This window comes from Notolabrus celidotus, chromosome 6, assembly GCF_009762535.1.
Source record: "Notolabrus celidotus isolate fNotCel1 chromosome 6, fNotCel1.pri, whole genome shotgun sequence".
Lineage (NCBI taxonomy): Eukaryota > Metazoa > Chordata > Actinopteri > Labriformes > Labridae > Notolabrus > Notolabrus celidotus.
The window spans coordinates 36,281,229-36,306,692 of NC_048277.1; the positions used below are offsets into that span (position 1 = coordinate 36,281,229).

General features: G+C 42.4%; 1 protein-coding gene across 4 annotated transcripts in view; it reads left to right on the forward strand.

Annotated features, from left to right (window-relative positions):
- mfge8b (milk fat globule EGF and factor V/VIII domain containing b) overlaps positions 1 to 25,464 on the forward strand; it is a 37,159-nt gene that overhangs the window by 6,352 nt on the left and 5,343 nt on the right. For 2 of the 4 annotated variants that reach the window (XM_034685380.1, XM_034685381.1), the window contains exons 2-8: positions 7,888 to 8,010; positions 8,201 to 8,332; positions 9,158 to 9,190; positions 18,610 to 18,723; positions 20,762 to 20,943; positions 21,649 to 21,804; positions 22,685 to 22,829. In XM_034685380.1, coding sequence (XP_034541271.1) covers positions 7,888 to 8,010; positions 8,201 to 8,332; positions 9,158 to 9,190; positions 18,610 to 18,723; positions 20,762 to 20,943; positions 21,649 to 21,804; positions 22,685 to 22,829 — 885 coding nt within the window. The remainder of the gene's footprint in view (positions 1 to 7,887; positions 8,011 to 8,200; positions 8,333 to 9,157; positions 9,191 to 18,609; positions 18,724 to 20,761; positions 20,944 to 21,648; positions 21,805 to 22,684; positions 22,830 to 25,464) is intronic. The other 2 variants (XM_034685383.1, XM_034685382.1) reach the window with 1 other exon arrangement.

Consider the following 25,464-nt stretch of genomic DNA (forward strand, 5'->3'; position numbering starts at 1 on the left):
GTGCTGATGTAACACACAGATATATACATTATACATTCACATGTTCATTTAGTGTATGCATCATCAGTCCTTGCACACCCACCAGGTTCTATCAGATTTAAAGATGTACCCCTTTACAGCCTACGTCATCAAAGAGGTGCGTGCGCGTTTTGGCAACAGAAGCAGCGTTTAGCTCCGTTCATTCAGACGAGTTAGCGAGCTTTAAACGCTGAGTTACAACTGTACGCAGCATCAAAGTGTCTGGTTGTCAAAATTGATCCTCCACCACAGAGTCAAGCTCTCCAGAATTCAGACAGGATTATGACCGTTTCAGAGCAACCGGTGTTATGGTGTTGAGAGTTACCGTATTAACTGGTGAACGTGTCCGCGATTGTCGCGACTACAGCAGCTGTTGAAACCTAAAAAGAGAAAATTAACTGTAACTAAATGTGTAACTAAAAGCATTTGTGAGAGGCGCACTCGGTTGACAGTCACCACTTAACAGGGTCACACTTTACACTGAAACACCAGCGGCATCTGTAACTCATAGACTGTATTTGGACCTAGTATCCGTGACGTCACCCGTCTGTTCCTGAGCGCTGTTTTGAAGCCAATCGTTGGCGGGAGAAGAGATAAAGATTTCTCAAGCTGTCAAAGTGTTTACATTTTTATACACTTCTGATTTATTCCACGTCGTCTTCGATAACTCAAGAATAACTGCAATGAAAGAAATGTTTGCCCTCAGCTGCGCACGATCACGATGTATTGTCTGAGACTCCACTTCAGCCCCAGGAACTGATTAAGTTCCACATCAAGCCGATTAAACCTCGCCTGCTCACTTTTGTGGAAACCATTTTAACTTAAAGTCCTGCTTTATCTCTGTAACACGTCGCTGTTAGTGTCCTTCAAGAACTCCCACCTCCCTCTCTCTCCTCTCATGTCCTGAAATACCCCCCTCAGTTTATCGTCAGTCATGGTGCAGAGCTTGAAATGACAGCAGATTTTACCATAACATCCTCAGGAGGTTCTACTCTTGTTGTGATATCTCTGTACCAATGTAGAAGAGTTATGTTCAGTGTGATCCTCTGGGGTCTGGTACAGTCAGAGGGCAGGATACTGGTTGTTCCTGTATTGAATTCACTTGTGGGGGCTGATTTTCTGAGGAACTCCTGCAGGAAAAATGTTTTCTTTTTTCTGCTGCTCATTTGTCTTGGGAAAGTAAACACAAAACTCATAAAGTCAGCTTCCTGCCACAGAAACAGTCAGTATGATATCTGATTTTCTTTCCATACGACAGCTTGGATACGTTTTTTGCAGAATCTTTTAGACCTTTTAGTCATTGGTGGAAATCTGATTTCTCTGCCACTCCATCTCTGACTGCTCTGTGTTTTTTTGGTCAGGTATTTGAACCTCATTCTTGGGCTGATGCATGCTGGGAAAGGCACAGGCCATGACTCATAAGGAGTGCGAAAACACACAATGCCCTGTGGAAATGGCTTGTCCTGCCAAATGCAAACTCCACATACCTCCTTCATCTATCACTGCGGCGGGCACAAAGTGGGGCACCGTGTTGGGTGCTTTTCTGAATTTACACAAAGATATTGAATGTGTTTTAACAGCATTAAGAAATGCTGCTAATGATGTGTTAGTGGGTGCACCCTCAGATGAATCAGAGCTAAGTCGTTTATTTTCCTTTTTTTTTTAAAAGAAAAATGTGTGTTTACGTAATGAAACAACTGTTATGTCTTTGTTGGATTCCAGCCTGCTGTAACAGGGCTGTGCCCACATTAACTGAATTATCAGAACGACATTAACATGCTTGGACTTGTTTTAGCTGTTGTTCCTGTAATAAACACACTAAGGTTTCATTTCTCGAGCAGCACAGTAACCGAGGACGGTTACAGCCGAGGTCAGAGGCCTGTGGATAAACAGCAGAATATGTATTTTTGGATGACTGATTAGTTTTGGAAATTGTCCTTATATAGTGAGCTGCAGCAGCATGAAGGGTCTGTGAAAAAGCATTTCACACCCACAGCGGCAACAGTTGTGCTTTTGTGAATAACAGACAGCGATTCTGGAGAGAGAGCTCACAGTTGATGTGTGAATGTCATTTCTCAATCCAGTGAGCGCCACATTTGAATGAAGCCAAAGCAACGATAGATATTACAGGGGTCACACAGAACTTCCACCAGATCCGTGTCCGGTCCGTCTCTGATCCACTGCAGTCCGACTCCGTGCTCTCTCGTCCGTCAACACCAAGCGGCAACCTCCGGCCGTGAGAGTTGAAGCCAATGCAGAAGTGTTAAAAACTGCAGTTCATAGAGTGTCCACTTGAGGCTGTCTCCAGAAGTACAGGAAACCACATACACACCCATTCAAAAGAGCAGATCTTTACAGCAGAAATAAACATGTTTACAGCCTGGTACAAAAAACAAGTGTAGTCTGGATAGCTCATTTCTCGATCGGCACACACTGTAGGGGGGTGGAATTTTTTTATAACTCTTTATTTTCGAAGATATTGAGGTTGCGAGAGGCACAGCTGACTTGATTGACAGGCGGGAACACTGTAGCTGTTGGTGAGGAGGCTCAAAGCCCGCCTCTTTACCTCACACTAGCTCAACAGACGTTAGGTTGAGTTCAACATTTCCAATATGGCTGCCGCCTATGATTGGCTTCAAAACAGCGCGTCAGAAACAGATGGGTGACGTCACGGATACTGTGTCCATTATTTATACAGTCTATGATCAACACCCACCAGTTGGGTTTCCAGATCTAGCACGGAGCAGGACCGCCGGGCAGCTGGTGTCATGTGACCGAGGTTTTCCCGCGGTAATCACTGAATCAAGGATTCTCCTCCTCCTCCTCTCCTCATCCATGTTGTCTTTCTGGTCCTCTGAAAACCTCTGACCTGTTGACTCCAGGCCTGGCTCCGCTCATCATGACTTTGGTTTGTAGTTGTAGTTAAGTGAAATACGATCTGGTGATAACACAGAGTGTTTTATTCTGAAAATTAACCGGATGTATTTATTTTGTTTTGGTGCCTGACTTCCTGTCCCGCTCCATCTGTTCTGTTGAGATTGATGCGTCGTGCTCCGGCATCCGGCAACAGAGAAGTATCTGATCCGAAGGTCTCCGATCTGCTAGATCAGAGACGTAACGGAGCGGATCCAGTGGAAGTTAACACATTGACTAGTATACAAGCCTATCAGATCCAGTGCTGTGACGGACCAGACATGGATCTGTTGGAATTTGGCCGTGAGGGAGTAACCAGGGAGTGAGAGGTTGTAAAAAGCTAATGATAAGCTTTAATGATAAGATCATCTTATACTCTGAAGACGATAAATACCATGCTGGATCTTCACTCTGGGTCAGTCATACAGACCTTGTCTCGCTTGTCAGATCACTCTGCCAAAGCTCACTGTCGGCTTTAATAAAGCTCACAAAGACAAATCGTCGTTGTTTGAGTGTTTCATTTTCAGATTTCCACTACAGTTCCCAAAAATTGAACTGAAACAACTACCACAGATTTCCATTGCACTAGAAAATCCTGGTAATCTGAAACTTAACCTGTGGGGTATTCATAAAGATAACATGGAAGGATAACTTTCGTTTCCTCTGAAACAGCAGACCAGCTCAGGTTAGGAACTAGATATCTGCCTATATCCTGAATAGAAGAGTCTCATTTTCTCTGAGTGGGAGTGTGACCCTTGTGGACATTCCTGTCATATTTCAAACACACTTTGTCTCGTTAGAAAAAACAAACACTTTCGTTTCTTCATTCCTTTGAGATCGTAGACTTTTCTTCCAGACAGTGACATGATTTTGGGGAATTCATGACGTCTCTGGTGGTTTGACCACCGTCTCTTGGCTGACCACCCTGACTAATACACAACAAATTTCATATCCTCTATAAAACCAGAGAGCAAACTTTTTCCTGCAAGTCCTCTTTACGTCAGAGCAGACTATGTTTAACCGTTTACAGGAACAGTAATTCACATCATCAGTCAGACAGTTTATATTACTTTAATCTTCCAGTCATTCATTGTTGTTATTTCTCAGCTTCCTGAGGGGAGCTGTGTGCCAGTGAAGGAAGGGAGTTTGTGTTCCTTCCCAGAGATAAACAAGCAGCACATTTGGATGAGGATATGTTGGCGCTGCTTGCCAAGCCTGTTGCCCAACAGTCTCATGAGATGTGAGAGCACTTGAAGGCCGTGACACTGGATACAGCCCTGATAAGATAGAACATCCAGAGAGGAAGTGCAGTTCAGAGGGAAAACAGCCAAACAGGATGTTGGCAAAGTGAATCTCTTTCCTTCTCGGTCTCCCCTCTCTCTCTCTTGCAGGGACGATGACGCAAATGTCCCCTGCATCTGATATCAAATCCATATGCTGAACAATCCACAATTACCCCTTTTCCACCGAGGCAGTTTCAGGGCCGGTTTGGAGCCGGTGCTTATTGAGAACCAGTTTTTTGTGTTTCGACTGCGAGGGAACCGGCTCCCTGCCAGGAAAACAGGTTCCAGAGCCGCACCAACTCTCTGCTGGTCTAGAACCGCAAACCGCTTACGTCAGCTGCAAGGGGTGAAGTCACTGCCATGTAAAGCACGACAAGTAGCACAGAAGTGTTGGTAAAGTTGGATAAGTTCTCTTTGGGACCTCATGTGATTACGAAAAGCCAGGAGCAACACCAGCAAGCATGCTACGTTGTCCGCCATCGTTGTTGTTGTGAGGGTTATGGCTGGGTCACACCTTGAGGATTTAGCCAGCGTATGCAGGGGTATAAAAAAGTTGGCGAGTATGCTGTCATGCATCGCATAAGTTATGGGTAAGTTTTGTATTAGTTAAGAGCATGCTGAAGCAAGCTGGTATACGTCATAGTACGCTGAGTAAGTATGCAGCGTATGGATCATACGCCCGGCATACGCCTGCCATAAGTTGTAGGTGCGTTATGCCATGGTTAACACACGCTCACACACGTGGAGCTGTGTGTGTGTGTGTGTGTGTGTGTGTGTGTGTGTGTGTGTGTGTGTGTGTGTGTGTGTGTGTGTGTGTGTGTGTGTGTGTGTGTGTGTGAGAAGCCTTGGAGCCCTCAGTCAGTGTCAAACAGCAGAGCCTCTGAAACAGAAGCTGAAGCCAGCATTTCGGAGTCTGGTGGTGTTCAACGATAAAGCTGCTGTTGTTGAATTAAATTAAGTTTAAAATGTTAAAAAGTTAAAATGTTAAATGACTGCAGAGTTTTTGATAACGCACAGAGCTCTGCCATCAAACATCACACAGCTCTGACGATGCATGGGGAAACAGAGTAAATGGCATGCAGTGCATTTTCCAAAAAAGTATACATCGTCATTAACGAGCAGCAGCCTTTAATTCACTTCGTCGGCGTTATTACCCTGCTGCACGCTTTGCACAAGTGGACTGTAGTTGGGCATAAGTTATGAATATGCTAAGATAAGATAAGATAGTCCTTTACTCGTCCCACAGCGGGGAAATTCAAGTGTCACCGTAGCAAACTAGACAGTGAAAAAAAAAATATAAAGCAAACAAGAGCCTATAAAGAACAATTATTAAAAAGTTATTAGCAATTTAATTAAAGAGGTAAAAATAAGCATATCTACAACATATATATATATATATATATATATATATATTATTGGTTATAGAGTCTGACCACTGCAGGAAGAAAAGACCTGCGGTATCTCTCCGTGAGACACCGCGGGTGACAAAGTCTGTCACTGAACGAGATACTTAGTGTTGTTATGTTCTCCTGGAGGGCTCCGACCATAGACTTTAAATAAAATGGACAGCGTTGCTCCGCCTCTTCCCGTTGTACGGTTCTGAAGCCAAAAAATCCCCCTCCTGGGCGCCGCCATTGTGCAGCCAGAGCCTGTGAAGCCACTGTAATAAGCTCCGCCCTACAGCCTGACGTCACAAGACGCTGTGAGTCCTGAAGTTTCGTTCTACGGCGGCTGTGAATCAAAGGAAACAGGAAGTAAAACCCCGTTTTTTAAACTCTAATAATTAATGAAAAAGAAACTTTTCAGGAAAAAGAGGACTTTGACACAAAACAGTCAAATACTAACTACATATCACCACAGCATACGGACGGGAGAAACATTCGTACCACGTGTATTTATTTTTTAAAGTTTGACTGCTCCCCCATTCAAATGAATGGGGAGATGGATTTTTTGACCTATACTGCAGCCAGCCACCAGGGGGCAGACACACTGCTGAAAGCCTCACCACCAGCCACCGGAACCGCTCCCTTGGTTGTGACGTGTTATACGCCCCAAATTGACAAAACATCATCGTATGTCAGCGTTTTAGAGATATTTTGATACGAGAACGCTGCCTAATTCGTCAATGTGTGACAGGGCTATTAGTTTGCGCTAGCGCTGCTGGGAAAAGCGGTCACGTAGAAGTGAAGTCATGACGTGACTCTTCCACGTGTTCGAGCAGGTAGAAAAACAAACTGGTGCCAATTTGGTTCACAAGTTCAACCGGCTCCAAACCAGTGCAAACACCAGCCCGGAACTAGAACCAGGTTCACGTTGGTCAAAAAGGGGTAACTGTTGCTTTGTCAGAGTTAACATCTACCCACACTCTTCCATGAGTGTTTGGAGAACACGATGTGTGTGCATTGTGAGGTTAGACGGATGGAGAGGACGCAGCAGTTCACAGGAAGTTTCTTTTAAAATGCCATTTTCAGCCGTGGCCTTGGGGCCTCTGAATTATACCCTCAGCGGTACTAAGAGGCCACTTTCCTTCCCGAGAAATCTAAAAAAAAAATATTTATCTACTCCTGAGAGTCTGCTTTGTTTGAGGTGGGAAGAGGTCCCCCACTGAAACTCACAAAAAAAGGGGTCAGAGCTCCTTTTTTTAGCCTGAAAGTCAGACTTTGTGGTGCTTAAACCACCAATTTCACACTTGGGGTTCAACCTCAATTTCCCTCACAATTATCCAAATGATAAGTGCTAACTTGTCCTCCCTGTCTTCAGGGCTCAGACTGGCTCACTATTATTTACCTCCTTCATGCAGAAGTGTCAAAACTGGGTAATTAAAGAGTCACTCCAAAATGCTACGTGTTGTGTCTGGACCCAGAGAAAAGGGTCATTGTTATGTTTGATTTACGTTTAGAGACAACCTCACAAACGTGGCATTCCTGAATTCCACTTAATGCCTTCATTGTCTCGTAAGAATATTTCTCATAGTTTCCAAAGGACAAAAATAAGACGTGTCATAGTTTGTTTGTCGCTCCTTCGAAACCACAACACGCCTCCTGAATCCTTCCAGTGATCTGAGTGATTCCCCTCGTGCTCAGAGAGCTGCCAGATTGTCAGGCTGAGGTCGGGCAGCCGTGATGCTGCTGGAAGCACCCAGAGTTTGTGTTGTGTTTACACTGTAGTGATGGCTTACTCAGCTGTTCAGGCGAGCACATCCAACCTGCAGCAGGCTGTTTACTTTTCACTCAGCTGCACAGATTTAATAACAGGAGAACACACCATCAAAGCCCCCAGATCATCATTCCTCTATACTCTTCTATTAAAGCTGCTTCATGAGTCGATTTAGATCCTTTAAAACTGTCCAGGAAATAAAAGAAGAACACATTTATGCACGATAACAAAACCACAGCGACAGTGTCTGATGTTTTTCTCCCTGTCCTGAAATAAGAGCTGGAAATACCAGATGTTTGACAGGAAATGCCGAGCTCTCAGGCATGAATGTGACGGAGATGAAGAGCTCACAACTCAGGGTTCAGGAGCAGTTTCAGAGCTGCTTGTCTTTCAAAATATTTTTCCTTGTGTTGTTTTTTTTAAAGCAGTAATCATGGACTTTGGTAGACTGTAATGTTGCATGTAAATGAGCTACTTCCTGACTATAAAACAAGCCGTTTCTTTTTGATTTCTTCAGGTGATTACTGTGAGGTGAACGTGTGCATCAATGGAGGAACGTGTGTGACCGGTGCAGGAGCTCCGTTCATCTGTATCTGCCCTGACGGCTTCACTGGAGACACTTGCAATGAGACTGAGACTGGTAAGCAATGCATCTGAAATCAAAGTGTATTGATGACCAAGTAGATGTCTCTGAGTGTGAACTGGATTTCTTTCTGCAGATCTGAGGCGGTACTTTAAGATCTGAGTAACAACCGAATGTAGTTGATAAGATTTAGCACACCTTAACTGAACCATCTTCATCTTCTTCTGTCTTCCTCTCTATAAAAAAGGACCCTGCAACCCCAACCCCTGCAAGAATGAGGCAGTCTGCGAGGTGAGGGGTCACTCACGCCGAGGGGATGTCTTCAGCGAGTACGTCTGCAAGTGCCAGCCGGGCTTCGATGGAGTCCACTGCCAGAACAGTAAGTCTTTGCTCCCTCTTTTATCATTATATACCTGTAGGTGTTAAAAATCATGTGTTGCTGTCTGTAGAGTTGGGTTATAGATATGAAATTATGGGATGTAGTCTTATTGGACTCTGTTTGAAATCTTGGTAGAGCTTTCTCCAGGACACAAGGGTTCACTTAAAAACAAATGCATTTAAAGAATGACTTTAAATAAAGGATTTAATGGATCGACTAAACTGGGTATCTTACGGTACCGTGATCTTACACAGACTTTTGTTGTTGTTTTGAAAGTGTGATCTGATGTGTGTCTCTGTTTTAAAATGCATGTAATCATCCCAATCATTGGGTCTTCATCATTTCATGAAAAGTTCACAATCAGTCTGGAATTATGACTTCTTCCAGCTCCTACAGCTTCACACCAAATTAAAAATCTCACTCATGCTGGAGAGAGAAACTTTCTTCAAAGTTTGATGGCAAACATGAAGCTATCCCCGTTAATCTAAAGTAACCAGACTCACTATACCATGGAGACAGCTGCTGTGGGTTGCTGGCCACCAATCAGGCAGCTGTCGCCCTTGTGGGAGCTTCATTCTCTCGTCACTCAGACCGGGTTGGTTCAGTCAGGGTCAGCGTAAGACAGGGACCCAACTCCGGGAACATGTGCTGCACTCCTTCAACTGCCTGCAGTCCCGCGCACAGAGACAGATGGCTACTGTTTGTGAGAGGGCGGAAAATAAACAGTGGCCAAGTGTGCTCCAAGAAGCAGCTTAGAAGGAATCAAGTGGGAATCTTGGCTTTATTTTTAATTTGTGCTTGATCATGTTTGCCTTTTTATCCTAGGTGTCCAAGGCGCTGAGTTAATTACGAGCAAAGGTAACGACGGGACTTTGAGGAGGGAAAGATGTCTGTGTGTTTGTGTTTTCTTGAATCCAGGTGCTATCTGTTCTCAAGGCTGCATGTGGAGGCTGTGAAATACAACAAAACACATAAACACACACACAAACACATGGAACTGCTGAGTCCGGCACTATCTCTGCTTGTTTCTGAGAAAAGGCAGCAAGAGCAAATCCCGGAAGATACACACCCTGCTATCAGTTTCACTCCCTCATGCCTCAAACTTTATCAAAGGTCTTTGAATGCCTTCTTGTTGTTTTATCAGTTCACCCACCTTAACAGGAAGATGTCTTCTCATGAGTTGCATTTCTACCAAGGATTCTTAAAGGTCTTTTAGCCCCCAGAACTACTTTACCCCGAACTAAAAGGTTCCTGTGCCCCCATTGTTGTCTGCTTTTCGACCTCGGGCTGAAGTCCCGGGGAGATTGTGCAAATCAGGCCAGTGACGTATGGAGGGGAAAAAATTAATGCCCTGCACCACCAGACCAGTAGAGGGCAGTAAAACAAAGACAAATGCCATTCATCACAGATGACACCATAGAAGCAGACGGACAGGCAGGTATCATTATGAGCAACACAACAGTTAGCCCGTTAGCATGAAGAGACTCAGCTGGCGCTGTTTTAGATGGTGCTATATTTCATCACAGATGGATTCACTGAATCAACACGTGAGAGGAGATAAGCGCGAGTAGCAAAGACGTTTCAACACGGCTTTAAAATCCTTTGAACTCAAAAAGCCGTGGCAGAGATCGGCCGGTGTTTTGGTAAAAAAAGCGACCCTGTTAACTGGAGACTCTCAGCCGGCTGCATCCCTCATAAACGTCTTTAGACCATCATTAAATATCTGATGAGGATATTTTGAAATCTTAATAAAAACTAAACTAGTTTGCATTCCCAGGAACTCCCTCTGTGTTTCAACAGCTGTGTAAACTCCACAAACACTGACACGTTCAGCTGAAGGTCTCCAGTTTACAGGGTCACTTTTAAAACCGGAACACCGGGAGGAGAGACGCATTCCCGGTGGGCTGAGAGAAGACTACTGTTACAAGCTGCTAAATCAAGAGAATCACAGCTTCTTCTTTTGAAAAGTACACACACATACAAAAAAGATAGAACAAATCAAAACTAATGGAAGAAAGAGAAATCAAGTGAATCACAGATGTGTGTGATGTTATTGTGGACGGCGGGCAGAATAAAAACACTGCGGTTAATCTACCAATCAGACACGTTCAGCATTGCAAGCCCCGCCCCCCGAAAGTCCCGGGACCTTTGAAAAGTACTACCCCCCCAAGCAGGGGCTTTTCAGGGGGGAGATTCTCTAGTTCTGGTGTAAAGTTCCTCCGGTTTAAAAACACCTATATTAAATGACTTGTTGTCGTGCCTCAAACCTCAGTTCAAGTCTTCAGAATCTGTAACTCCTGGACTGATAGTTATGCTACAGATATTCCCGTTTGACTCTAAACAACACTGCCCAGTTAATTCTTGGTATTTGAACTCACCCCAGAGAACCACAAATCACAGCTCATCAAACTCCAGATATTCCCGGTTCCTCTTGGCAGACTCTGCCAGAAGAAGAAGAGCCCTCAAGCACAGCAGGCTTTTACACTAATTAGATAATGCTTCAGGGATAACGATGAGGGGAATTTATTTGACCTTGCTGGTTTAGGAGAACCCCTCTGAGTGCTGCCTTGTCAGGGAGGTGTCCCTCCATTCACAACTCCTGATGACTGTGTTGTGACAGTTTAAGTGCTCTCTAATTTGTGTGTGTGTGTGTGTGGGCAAGGAGTGAGGGTCACGGCTCTCACAGCTTGTGTGAAACAGACAGAGCTGGCTGCAGGAAACCTGTGACTGTGGTGAGCTCGGGGAGGCAGAGTGTAATTAAACATTTAACCAGCGTCCTCACACTCACTTAACATGTGAAAATGTGTATGATAACAGACATTTGAGGAGTTAGTGAAGTTCGGAAATGTCACCACAGCCCTCTAGGCGGTCTGCTGTGATGATGTATGGAAGCCTGCTGCTGAAGGATACACATCTGAACGCAAAGACCGACAATTTAGGTGTTTGAAAACTGGAGCCAGACATGAAATATGCTGTTCTTACACAAAGTACTGCATCCAGAGGACTATAAATAGAAAGAGGCGAGTGGTGAAGAAGTGGAAGATTGAGTAGTTGGGAATAGATGGCAAAAAAAAGCATCATCGCTTCCACAAGGCAGCGGGAAGCATGGGAACGAAGGATAAACAGTTTTCTTTTGTACCAATAGGAAGTGAAAATATTTCCCCTTGCTGCTTTATTTTTAAAGGCCTTAAATTCCCTGAGAAACAGATCAAGGCATCAAAAACAACGACTGCTCCCACATGAACGACCACGCAGCTCATGATCTCATGTACACACTGTTTAGCATCCTCATGCACACACGGCTCGTCCCTCGTTGGCAGTCTAGCCAACAGAAAGTGGCGGTCCGCGCTGAGCGTGCGTAGCGTCAGCGCTGCTTCTGTTGCCAGGCGGAAAAGTGAGCGTGGAGGCGGAACAGTGAATTAAATCTGCCCTCCTGACAATGTCACACTCACTACTGAAGTCTGCCTGCAGCACCTCTGACTGTCCTGTCAAATTGTCCTGAAAGCTTTTATGGGTCGCAGAGAAGGAGTGTGTGAAGGAGGACGGAGAGAAAGAGACAGCAGATGGATGAGAAGGAAGAGGGAGTGTTTTTCTTGCCCACAGAATCAAAGCTTTTCATAACAGACTAAGGCAGACTTTTGCGTCTTAAGTGGATGTGTGTGTGTGTGCTGCCCCTTTCAGTTGTTTTGGAGTTTTCAGCTCCTCCTTAGATGTGGCTCTGTGGGCACACTGGGCACGATGCCCCCTGTGGAGTACAGGCTGTGTGTACGTATGATACATGACTGTGTGCTCATGTGTTGTTGTCAGTGTTGTTATGGATCTGACTGAGCCTGTCAGGTATTTACTAATGTTTTCAATCATACATTAGATCAGTGGTTTTCAAACTGCTTAATAAGAAACAATACACCCAATTCTGCATTGCTAACTAGATCAACCATGTGTATGTGTGATAGAAGTGAAGTGGCAGGTAAACATAGTAGCGTAGCAGAGTGATATGTGACAGATAAAATCGTAGATCTGACCCCCTCCACTCTGTGTTACCCTGTGACACTTCAGAGCAGAGCCACGCTCAGCAGCTGCAGCCCGTGCTGCAGGGATTTTCATCTGTTGCTACGGCTCTACCTGCTTCACAGTGCGTTAAAACCAAGCGGCAACCTCCGGTCTCAAACGATGAAGCCCATGTGGAAGTGTTATAAACTGCAATACATCGAGAATCCTCTTGAGGCTGGCTGCAGAAACACCGGAAACCACATAGACATGAATGGGAAAAAGAGGATCTTTGCAGCATTAATAAACATGTTTACAGCCTGGTTCAAAAAAACGGCTTGGCCCTAAGAAGCTAATCTCTCTATCAGCACACACTGTACGGGGGGGGGGAATTTTTTTCTAATGTGACGGTTCAGAAGATATTAAGATTACGAGTTTTGCCCAAATAAGGACATGACTGACGTGACTCCCGGTCGGGAACACACAGCCATTGGCTAAGAGACTCACACTATGTCACACTCTGCCTGGTTGAGTTCCGCATTACCAATATGGCTGCTGCCGTCGATTTGCTTCAAAACAGCGCTCAGGAACAGATGGGTGACGTCACGGATACTACGTCCATATTTTATACAGTCTATGGTTAAAACTTGGTTTTCTAAAGTTCAAGATGAGTAGGATCGATGATTGTAGCTGTGACTTGAAGCCAGATGAACAACTGTACATATTATAACTCCTGATGGCCGGCCCTAGTCGTAGTTAAGCTACTTCAATGATTAACATTCCATTTCCGAAAAAACTTTTCACAATAAAAGTCCTCTCATGTTCCGTATTGCAAAAAACTCTACTTTGAGTATTAAGTTTCAGTAACTTTCCTGATTTGCAGAGAAAGTATTCAATGTTTCATCCTCTGTTAACCACCGAGACATCGAGGGGCTGATTGCCTCGCTCCACGTCCTCCATAAAAACTGAAAACCACGTTGTGTTTATACGTGACCATAATGTGGTGTGGAATAACTCGACATACTTAGCGGGGAAAATCCATCCTCTTACACATCAAAGACTCTGTTTTTTATACTCATGCCACAAAGACATAAAGTTATGACCGTGTCAGAGGGATGCTGATTTATAGCTCTGACTCAGATGTTAGTCAGAGGAAGTTCTCCGTGTGTATTTTTAATGAAGGAAAGAAGAAGTTAATGAGTGGGAACTGTAGAGAGTCCAAAGGCAGATATTCAACTGAGCTGAGGTTTGGATGAAATCAGAAGAAATGTTTGTGACAGATTTAAGAACTAGATCTTGTATTAATTAGTGCACAGGGTGGGATTCTTCTGATCTATCCAGAGTGAGCGATAGAAAACAACGCTTAAATAAACCGCTCTGCAGACTTACTTTCTCACATCAGAAGTTTGCATCCTGGCAGAGATCTGATCCACAGCTATTCCTGGTGCTGCTGGTTCTCCCTGGTGTGCTGCTGCCAGTCCAACGAGTACGCAGCAAATTATACATCTGCAAACTTCTCTTCTATTTCATTAAATAATACCATCGTGGTTTTATACGGTGACCATAATGCCAGTAGAGCACCCCCTCGGTTGCTTTACCATGGAAACAGTGAGAGTGCAGATTAGAAATGTGTAATTTCCTCGCTTCACGTAGTTGTTAGTTGGAAGAAAACTTCTATTTTCTGCAGCATTCCCAGTGGAAACGTTGTGTCTGAGGCTGCTGCTCATTAATGTCATGACTTCTGTAATGATCCGGCTGTTGGATGATACATTCAGGGATTTAACAGTCTGCTCTTTGACTTTGTGGGGAAGTGCTGTCGTCCAACCATAAACATCACAGATGGCTTCATTTAAAACTCCGTTTGAGTACCTTGTGGGCCGAGGCCTCCGACTGTGAGCTGAGGAGAACATAACAACCACCCGTTTAGGGCTGGGCGATAATTTGATAACGATAATTATCATGATATAATTTTTCTTTAAATGAATATAACAAATGTTCGATACAAATTTGAGTTAAATAAACATGTAATTACACACCCCAACCACTAAAAAGGGAGGAGGCGCTAGTGAGACTTAAATGCTAGTTGCCACCAAACACTAGACAGAAGAAGAAGAAGACATCATTGAACAGCCAATCATGTCGCAGGGTGACAGCATGCGGCAACCTCCGGTCTAAAAATATGAGTCCAATGCAGAAGTGCTAAAAACTGCAGTTCATCGAGTGTCCACTAGAGGCTGGCTCCGGAAGTACCGGAAACCACATACACACCAATTCAAAGAAGCCGATCTTTACAGCAGAAATAAACATGTTTACAGCCTGGTTCAAAAAACGAGCGTAGTCTGGATAGCTCATTTCTCGATCGGCACACACTGTACGGGGGTGAATCTTTTTGTAACGTTGCAATTTCGAAGATATGAGATTACGAGTCTTCCAATGAGAGGCACAGCTGACTTGATTGACAGGCGGGAACACTGTAGCTGTTGGCTAGGAGGCTCAAAGCCCGCCTCTTTACGTCAGAATCGCTCGACAGCAGCAATATGGCTGCCGCCGCCGATTGGCCTCAAAACAGCGCTTCAGAAACAGATGGATGACGTCACGGATACTACGTCCATATTTATACATTTTTGGTGAGGTAGGCGGGGCTTAAAGACGTTCAGAGCGGAACGTAAGCACAGCTGAAACAAGCGACAGCGACACTGAAGAAAACTCAAAACCTAGCAGCTCAAAGCAGAGTCGTTAGTCTGACACTGAGTCGACTCTGATTTAACTTTTAACTTGAAACACTTCCTCGAATATTCTTTCAAGATGTGGGTAAAGGAAGAGCACAGAGACAACTTCTGATGTGTATTTCTAACACGTTTAATGTCCACCGTGACCGTAAGACAACTGAACACTGAATAATCGTGATGCATTCACTGCACTGTGGGAAACAACATCACTCTGCCTGTAACCCTTAGTAACCTTAAAGGCACTATGAGGAGTTTTTAACTGGCTGAGAAACAGACTGAAACTGATACTGATGCCTCTTTATGACCCTCAAAAGCAAACAAGACCATCTACAACAACACTGATACCTTCTCTGTTGTCATTTTTAATGCCTGAAACTGCTCTGAGGGGGTAGGTGTCAGAACAGATGATTGACATCTCGCTTTAGAAACACCCTTTTTTGGCTGTTTTCATTGCAAATAATCACATTGTAAGATAAGTCTAAATGTTTAAAGACAACAGGATGAGGTTATTGTCAGAAGACACTCATTTTGCATGTACAGGACAAGAGATAAGAGGTATCACTTTGTCCACAAGGGGGCGCCAGAATCGATACAAGCTAAAATTTCTTCACAGCCGCTTTAAGGGGGGGTGCACAACTCAAAACAATAATCTATTAAATTATGCAAATGATCTCAACCTAAACTAAAACTTCACAAAAATCTTTTACATGAAAGACCTGCTTCCTGTTAGCACCATCAGAAATGATGGATTCAAGAAGCCCATCAGGAAAGTAAATCCAGATACAAGCTAACAAACTGTCTGATTTCTTCAACTCAGCAGCAAAAATCTGCCTTTAAATGTAAATGAAATAATGATTTGATATTTATTTATTTATTGTCACAACACAATTTTCAGTATCGCCCAGCTCTACACCCGTTCCTCTCTCACAGCAGCACAAAAGCAGATTCTAGCCTTCAGACGCCGACTCGCACCCTTTTTTTTTTCCTGTCCTAAATCCTGCTGGCCTTAGCACAGATCCTGGATATTCAGTAGGTGGCTTTGCTGATCATCACACACGCTGCCAGCTGACCTTGGCTTTGCATTGATCTGGGTCAGGTTTCAAACGAGCAGCATGAGAGTCTATTGGTTTTCGCTTCACGCTGGGACGGATATCGACGATCTAAATATTGTGGCAGTGTGCTGTTTCTGTTAGAAGCTTATAGGCTGTGTTGGACGCAGGCCATGGAGATGTTCTGTAGAGCACATCCTCTGCTCTCCTAAATCTATATTTATATGCCAACTGTGAGCTTAGAGCAGATGCAGCTAAATATGTAACCACTGATCAGATGACAGTATTGTTTTAATTTGTAGCCGTTTTAGAGCTGCAAAGCTTTAGCCCTGAAGCGTCTCTGTATGTCGTTGACATGCTGTGCACAAGTAATAAACAAACATCCATCCACCTGTTGGTCTACCTGCGTGAGGAATGCTCCTCAGGCCCCTCCCTCCCTCGGCTGACCCCCTCTGCTTGTGATAAAAGGATTAGACTCTGGAGCTGACCAGGCTGTTTGGTTCTCCTGCTGTACAAATCCTCTTACTGGAGAGCCACCAGCTGACACATGTACAGACTAGAGTTTCCCTCAGTGTGTCATGAGTCACTAATACAGGTCTCTGGGTGAGGAGAGGCTCAACGTTTGGTTGTTTGCACCCTGAGCTATTGTTAAAGTCTGAGGCAAGAGCAGCTTTAGAAAACTTCTGGAACACAATCTGGACTTCTGGAGAGTCTATGGTGAAACTTTTCCTCCTGATTTAAATTAAACAAAAGGTGTTTTTCGACCAGGTGTCTACTTTCCCCGGAACTAAAAGGTTCCTGTGCCCCCATTGTTGTCTGCGTTTCAACCGTGGGCTGAAGTCCCAGGTAGATTGTGCAAATCCGGCCAGTGATGTATAGAGAAAAAAAGAAAACTAAATGCATGACACCACCAGACCAGTAGAGGGCAGTAAAAGATGGTGCTATATTTCATCACAGATGGATTCACTGAATCAACACGTGAGAGGAGATAAGCACGAGTAGCAAAGACGTTTCAACACGGCTGTATAATCCTTTTGAACTCAAAAAGCCGTGGCAGAGATCGGCCGGTGTTTTGGTTTAAACAGCGACCCTGTTAACTGGAGACTCTCAGCCGGATGCATCCCCCATAAACGTCTTTAGACGATCATTAAATATCTGATGAGGATATTTTGAAATCTTAATAAAAACTAAACTAGTTTGCATTCCCAGGAACTCCCTCTGTGTTTCAACAGCTGTGTAAACTCCACAAACACTGACACGTTCAGCTGAAGGTCTCCAGATTACAGGGTCACTTTTAAAACCGGAACACCGGGAGGAGAGACGCATTCACGGTGGGCTGAGAGAAGACTACTGTTACAAGCTGCTAAATCAAGAGAATCACAGCTTCTTCTTTTGAAAAGTACACACACATACAAAAAAGATAGAACAAATAAAAACTAATGAAAGAAAGAGAAATCAAGTGAATCACAGATGTGTGTCCGGGATAAAGTTCCTTGGGTCGAAAAACGCCCAAAGAGTACCAGAGTGACCTTTTCATAAATTCCAAGACGATGAACTGATAAACAAGCTTTTTTTTGTGCAGCATAGAGCGCCTCATGTCCTGAAAACATTCAAATATTCATTCTTGAATTAGTCTGATTTACAAGATTCAGTTTGAACCCTCAGAGCCCAGAGGACTCATGGCTGCAGACCTCATTATCCAGAGTTTTGGATGCACATTTCAAACTGCCTGTATCCTTCCCGTGACTGTGTGAAAATGAACGTTTTGACTCGGGAGCTATTTATGGAGCACACATGTGGGTAGGGAGATGCTGCCATGTGTGCGCCCATCGGAGAGAAACACAGCATCAGCGTGCCCGGGTCGTTAGCGCGCATTTTCTTTCATAATAACAACCACAGAGGATGAAAGAGAGACTCACTGAAATCTGCCTTTTGGTGTGCAGTCGTCTGTGCAACCAGCCGTGTGTGTGTGTGTGCGTGTGTGTATGTGTGTGTGTGAGGTCCTCACAGAGCATGCTCAGAGCATGTTTAGTCACTGACAGTCCTGTGGGGGAGAGATGGACGGAGTTTGAGTTTATTTCCATTTAATGCTGCTGATTTGTTTCATCTGACTCATCGAACACTGAGTCGGACGGATTATGTTGGAGAGGGCGCCATCTAGAGGCAGTACAGAGGATTACAAGAAATCCACATGACATACTACTTCATACTCACACATGCAAACTCCATAACTGACCCCACATCCTGACCGCATGAGCTCCTGATGCATCAGTTACTGTGACCAAGGCTTCATCCTCTCCTCTACAGCTCCAGCTCTCGTCAGCATGGCTTCAACTAATCCCGGTGTGAACCAGCTGAAGAAAACCACAACCATGTCCTTTAAAGCATGTCATGTGACTCACATTTCTAACTCATTTTGGTCTACAGTGTGACCTGCTGATAACACTTCACCAGTCAGCTGTTGTTGTTTACGTCCGACCTCTCTGTAATGACTTTACTCTTCTCCCCGCAGACGTGAACGACTGTGCCACGCAGCCGTGTGAAAACAGCGGCACCTGCAGGGATCTGGAAGGAGATTTCAAATGTCACTGCCCTTCTCCGTATGTGGGCAAACGCTGCCAACTGCGTAAGTGACCGGTCATTACTCCAAACACAAACAACTTCCACACATTCAGGGTCTGACATTCTGATATGGATTAGGTGTACTTTGTTGTCCTCAAGGGGCTGGAGTGCAAAAAGACAACATACAGCTCAGTGATACTTGATGTGTGTCAAGCTGTAAAAATGAAATAAATAATGATGAAAAAATTAAATAAAATAGGGTTTAATATATTGAAATAGCCAAATGTAGAATCTATAATTTTATCTTAGCTATGTTTATGAAAATAAATAAATATATTCAGTAAAAGATGAGATAGAGATGAGTGAAGCTAAGCCAAGATAATACTTTCAGTTGATGCTCCAACACGGACATAGTAACAAGAGAAGTACAAGAATAATAGAGCACAAATAGAGAAAAAATGAAATAAAGTAAAAATAAACTAAAATAAAAAAAAATAGATAAATAAATAAGAAGAATAAAAGTTTCAAGGTATATACAAATGTTACACTTTTTAAATGTGAGCTGCGGTGCAAGCGGGATAGATAGATATATGAGTAAATAAATAATAAAATTAATTAATTAATTAATTTTTAGATTAATGAACAAATAAATAATAATAAATTAATACTCTAATAATACATATATAAATTGTTAAATTAATGAATAGGTAAATAGATAAATAAATAATAAATTAATAATGAAAAAAATAAATAAATTAAATGGTTAGGTTAATTAATAGATTAATAAATAAACAATCAAATAAATAAAAAGGGAATTATTAAATTAATGAATAGATACATAAATAAATAATCAAATGAATAGATAAATAGATTGTAAAGTTAATGAATAGATAAATAAACTTCATCATGAATAAATTAGTTAATATGTAGATAAATAAGTCAGTAAATACACATCGGTAGATCAGCTGTACCAAAAGAAAGAACGGTACACAAAACTAGCAACCATTAAAACAAATCAAGTAGAGTAAAAAAATATTAGATACACAAAATAAGTTTGTTAGATATGGGCATAATGTGAAAACATAATGAATACAGATTATACCCAATAATAAGGGATAACAAAGAAAGGTAAACAACAAGCACTGGAGATTGACAACCAGGTATCACAAGTGTCAGGTGGTTTGTCGTTAGGACTCGAGGGTCGCCTGGGTAGAGCAGATGGTTGAGGCAGATGAGTCCTCGGTTATGGTGAGTGTTTCTGGGTTAATATCACATTAACACACACAACAGAAACTTATCTGTATAAAGACATAACACAGGTGACTGAGGCGAGTAGTAAAGAGTGTAAAGCAGAGAAACTCGGCTCTACGTCCTGTGTAAACTCAATCTGGAATCAGTCCGGTTTAAGTCCAGAACGAGGGAATCAAATACCTGCTGTCCAACCTGTAGCTCACCTGGGTAAAGTCAGAAGGTTTTCAGGTTAAGTCCAGAACGAGGGAATCAAATACCTGCTGTCCAACCTGTAGCTCACCTGGGTAAAGTCAGAAAGTTTTCAGGAGCACAGAGCTCAAGGTGGACAGAAGAACTAAACTTATGTGGAAAAGTGTCACCTTCAAAATCCTCAATTATTATTGTTTTCAAAATTCACATTCATTCATGTAATTTAATTTACTTTGGGCACCGAATCCTTACTTAATGCTGTACTCTGGTCTGTGTTATAAAATCTATCTATTAATAAAACTAATAACAAAGGAGGTTGTCAATGATAATGGGAACAGGAAGGAGGCCAAGCTGCCTCTTCACGATGATGGAAGGAGCATGCCAAAGGATCCATTACCTCAGTCTCATAATTTGATTCAAAGCTCTCCTCCTTAATCTCTTTCTGCTCCACACAACTCAGTAACAGCTGCACACAAGAGCTCTGTCTGAATCTGTATCAGACATGAATACCTCTTAGACTTTTACTGTCTGGTATTATATATTCTAGGTAGACATCCGAGTAATCAGGTCTCTGAAGGGTTACCCTGAGCCCACTTTTATTAGAGCCACAGTTGGAAGTCTTTCACTGACGTCAGACCCCCCCCCCCCCGTCTTCTCTCCAGGTTGTATTTCTCTGCTCGGTATGGAGGGAGGGGGCATCGCAGAGTCCCAGATCTCAGCCTCATCAGTCCGTTACAGCATGCTGGGCCTGCAGCGCTGGGGACCTGAGCTCTCCCGCCTGAACAACAAGGGACTGGTTAACGCCTGGAGCCCCGCCGCACATGACAAGAACCCATGGATACAGGTAATACGGGGGACCAGGTACACCAAAGACATGTGGATTACTGTGTAGAAAATAATACACATATTATTTTTATTATTAATATTATTCATATTATTAATATTAAGTTACTGTTATTATAGTATTATTATTATTGTTGTTATTATATTATTATTATTATTATCAAGTTATTATTATTATTAAGTTATTATTATTGCAGTTATAATATTGATTGTTTTTATTTTATTTTAAAATTATTATTATTATTATTTATGTATTATTATTGTAGTAATAATATTGATTTTTTTTAATTATATTTTTAAATTATTATTATTATTATTTTATGTATGGAGCACTTTTTAAAAGCCAGGTAACAAATAAAACAGGCAGGTTATAAAATCACACAATGCAAAATAAAGAAATAAAAGATATTTTAAAAGACATAAAATCCCCCTAAAAGAACTCTGAAGGAATGCAAACATTTGAATCTATATATATTTTAAAATATATATAAAATATATAAATTTTGAAAATGTTAAAATCAAGTAAAATCAAATAAAGTTCATATATAGTGTGCAGATGGGAATTCTTAAATCCAGATTTACTTTTGCTGCCATTAACTTGTAAGAACTTGCTTGTTATACCAGAATAGTCTGTCTGGATGCATTAAGGACAGGCTCACATGAACGCCCACCTTCATGTTGTATCCCTCTCTTTTCCCAATTTCAGATCAACCTGCAGAGAAAGATGAGGTTCACGGGTATCGTGACGCAGGGTGCCAGTCGCATCGGAACAGCTGAGTTCCTGAAGGCCTTCAAGGTGGCCTCCAGCCTGGACGGAAAGACGTACACCATGTACCGGACAGAGGGAGAGAGGAAGGACCGTGTAAGGAGACACAGCACTAACCAATCAGACGAATTCTAGATGTCTGTTGAAATGAAAGACACATAAAACATTGCTAATGCTCCTGTCACACCTCAACTACCAACAATTTCCAGATACTTGTGTGCACATTCACTGTACGATACATAATCAAGATTGCAGGAAAGAGTAAAAACCAGTATTTCTGCACATTTTCAGCTCCTTTAAAGATCCAAGTCATTTCTCTTCTGTCCTTTTTGGTATCAATCAGTCTTTAATCTCAAGATGCTCCAAAGGGCTTAATTTGCAAACTATAAGAACCTTTTTAAAAGCATGATGGCTTGTGCAAAGAGCTCCACTATAACTTTTAATATTTTTCAAAGAACTTTCAGTCATATTATATATATATATTTGGCTTTAATCCCTCCACCTTGCAGACTTTCTGAGCAACAAAAAGCTGCTTAAAGTGTTCATGAAGGGATTCAGAGATTTGTGTTCTTGCATGTAGCTCGTCTGGGTAATGTCAGGGAATTTCCAGGAGTGCAGTGCGATGTGTGAAAAAGGCTTATGTCCTTAAAAAACATAGATCAACTGCAAGAAGGAGAAGTAATAACCACAAAGAACTCGTGCTGTACAATTTAAATTTGACACTGCAAACACCAGTTGTGAAAAACTTGGATCTTTCTGCTTTATTACACTTCAAAGAAAATATTTTTGTGTGCATGTGTGTGATATTTTCTGAGATAATGTACATGTAGCGAGTGTACTTCAAAAAATAAATGCAGCATAGACATGCTGTACATCAATTGATAGATTTATTTCCATGTAGCTGCATGCTACTCAAACACTCAGGAGGATCAGTATTGCATTTGACTCCGTTTTGCTCCTCCTCTCGTCTCTGCAGGTCTTTGTTGGAAACGTTGACAACGACGGCACAAAGACCAACCTGTTCGATCCTCCCATCATCGCTCAGTACATCCGCATCATCCCTGTGGTGTGTCGCAAGGCCTGCACGCTGCGCATGGAGCTGGTGGGGTGCGAGCTCAACGGTAAATCACACAACATATGAAAAGTGCAGCACTCAGATGTTTTCTGTGACTTAAAGCAGCTGAACACTTCAGTTTTCTTGAAGCAGCGTTCAGGTCCTGTGTTCCCTCTCTAAATGTTTGCAGCCCTTCATGCAGCGACTGATCGTGTTTCAAAAGGCATTACTCAGACGACTGCTCTACTTGGCAGCTTTAAGCACAGATGCACATTTATCAAAAGCACATGAAGAGAGTTTACTTTAGTGATACTGGACAGATTTATAGTAATGATTCAGAGAACGCTGAAGTCATACTCTTCTTAAAATCGTGCTGCAATCAGTCTCAGTTTATCTTGCCCCTTTGATGTAAAGCCATTGTAGTTATTGGGAATCATTGGTCTCATCTGACTGTTGAATGTTGTTTCTCTTGATGGTCATCTCATCTATCAGATCTCGCTCTTTCTCCTCCTAACAGCTGTGCCTCGCAGTTTCTGCATGTTTAAAAAAACGACTCTATTTGTTGCATGTTTGTTTTTTTGGGTCACTTGTTTGTGTTGCATCAAATCACATCCAGCACGAAGGAGTTCTGACCTCCTTCAAGCTCAGAGACACATTTCACTGCTGAGAGTCTCTTTGTGCGACATACTCATTCTGATATCTGTGTTTCTTAAAGTTAGATGATCCGTGTTTTGATTGATTCCACTTCACTGAGCGGATGAACTGAAGTGTAAAACGCTGTTGAGAAAGAGAGAGAGGATGTTCCTTAGGGAGAGCAAACTTCTCCACATCTGTGACTGTTTGTTCATTTCCCCTGCATGGCCAGCTGCTTCGCTAACACACACACATCCAAAAGTTTGTTAAAGCTGCAAAAGGCAAGTTTAGTTCCACTTGTCGCGCATTTGAACCTAAAGGTGCATTTCAACCAAGAGTTCCGGGGTCTTTTAGCCCTCAGAATTACTTTACCCTGAACTAAAAGGTTCCTGTGCCCCCATTGTTGTCTGTGTTTTGACTGCAGGCTGAAGTCCCGGGTAGATTGTGCAAATCGGGCCAGTGACGTATGGAGGGAAAAAAAAGTAAATGCACTACACCACCAGACCAGTAGAGGGCAGTAAAACAAAGAGGAATGTCATTCATCACAGATGACACCATAGAAGCAGACGGACAGGCAGGTATCATTATGAGCAACACAACAGTTAGCCTGTTAGCATGAAGGGACTCAGCTGGCGCTGTTTTAGATGGTGCTATATTTCATCACAGATGGATTCACTGAATAAACACGTGTGAGGAGATAAGCGCGAGTAGCAAAGACGTTTCAACACGGCTTTAAAATCCTTTTGAACTCAAAAAGCCGTGACAGAGATTGGCCGGTGTTTTGGTTTAAACAGCGACCCTCTTAACTGGAGACTCTCAGCTGGATGCATCCCTCATAAACGTCTTTAGACCATCATTAAATATCTGATGAGGATATTTTGAAATCTTAATAAAAACTAAACTAGTTTGCATTCCCAGGAACTCCCTCTGTGTTTCAACAGCTGTGTAAACTCCACAAACACTGACGCGTTCAGCTGAAGGTCTCCAGTTTACAGGGTCACTTTTAAAACCGGAACACCGGGAGGAGAGACGCATTCACGGTGGGCTGAGAGAAGACTACTGTTACAAGCTGCTAAATCAAGAGAATCACAGCTTCTTCTTTTGAAAAGTACACACACATACAAAAAAGATAGAACAAATAAAAACTAATGAAAGAAAGAGAAATCAAGTGAATCACAGATGGAATAAACAATAACTGTGAATGGTTTTTGGAAAAAATTGAAAAAATAAAATTGAAAAAAAAAGTTGAAAAAAAAAATTATAATTTGAAAAAAAAATGAAAAAAAAAATTTGACAAGAAAAAAATTGAAAAAAAAAAATTGAAAACATTTTTTTGACTAAAAAAGTTGACCCAGCTCCTGTCGAAATAATACATTTTACTCAAATTTGAAATTGTGCTCCAAAAGCAAAAATAATTGAAAAAAAATGTTTGTTTTTTTTTTGAAAAAAGTTGAAAAAAAAAAAATTGAAAAAAGATTCTTGAAAAAAAAAAAATTTTGAAAAATAAAATTGACAAAAAAGTTGACCCGGAACCTGTCACAAAATAAATTTTCCTGAAATTTGAAATTGTGCTCCAAAATTAGAAAAACATGAAAAAAGTGAAAATTTTGCGCCTGCTGTTAAAAACATGGAAAAAGCAATGAATGAATCAACACGTGAGAGGAGATAAGCGCGAGTAGCAAAGACAGATGTGTGTGATGTTATTGTGGACGGAGGGAGGAATAAAAACACTGCGGTTAATCTACCAATCAGACACGTTCAGCATTGCAGGCCCCCCGAAAGTCCTGGGACCTTTGAAAAGTACTACCCCCCTAGCAGGGGCTTTTTAGGGGGAAGATTATCTACCCCTGAACTAAATGTAGACCCTGGTTCCTCCGGTCAAAACGCACGTAGTTCAGGGGGTTGCTGAGCTGCAGATGGAAAGAATAAAAAGTTGAAGACACAGTCAGACTTCTCCTTCATTATTGGTACACTTGTAAGCTGTATCCACCCGCCGCTCTCATCCTCCTCCTCCTCATCATCACCTCTGAATGTCCGCTGCTTCGCATCACTGCCGGCCTGAGCTGCTT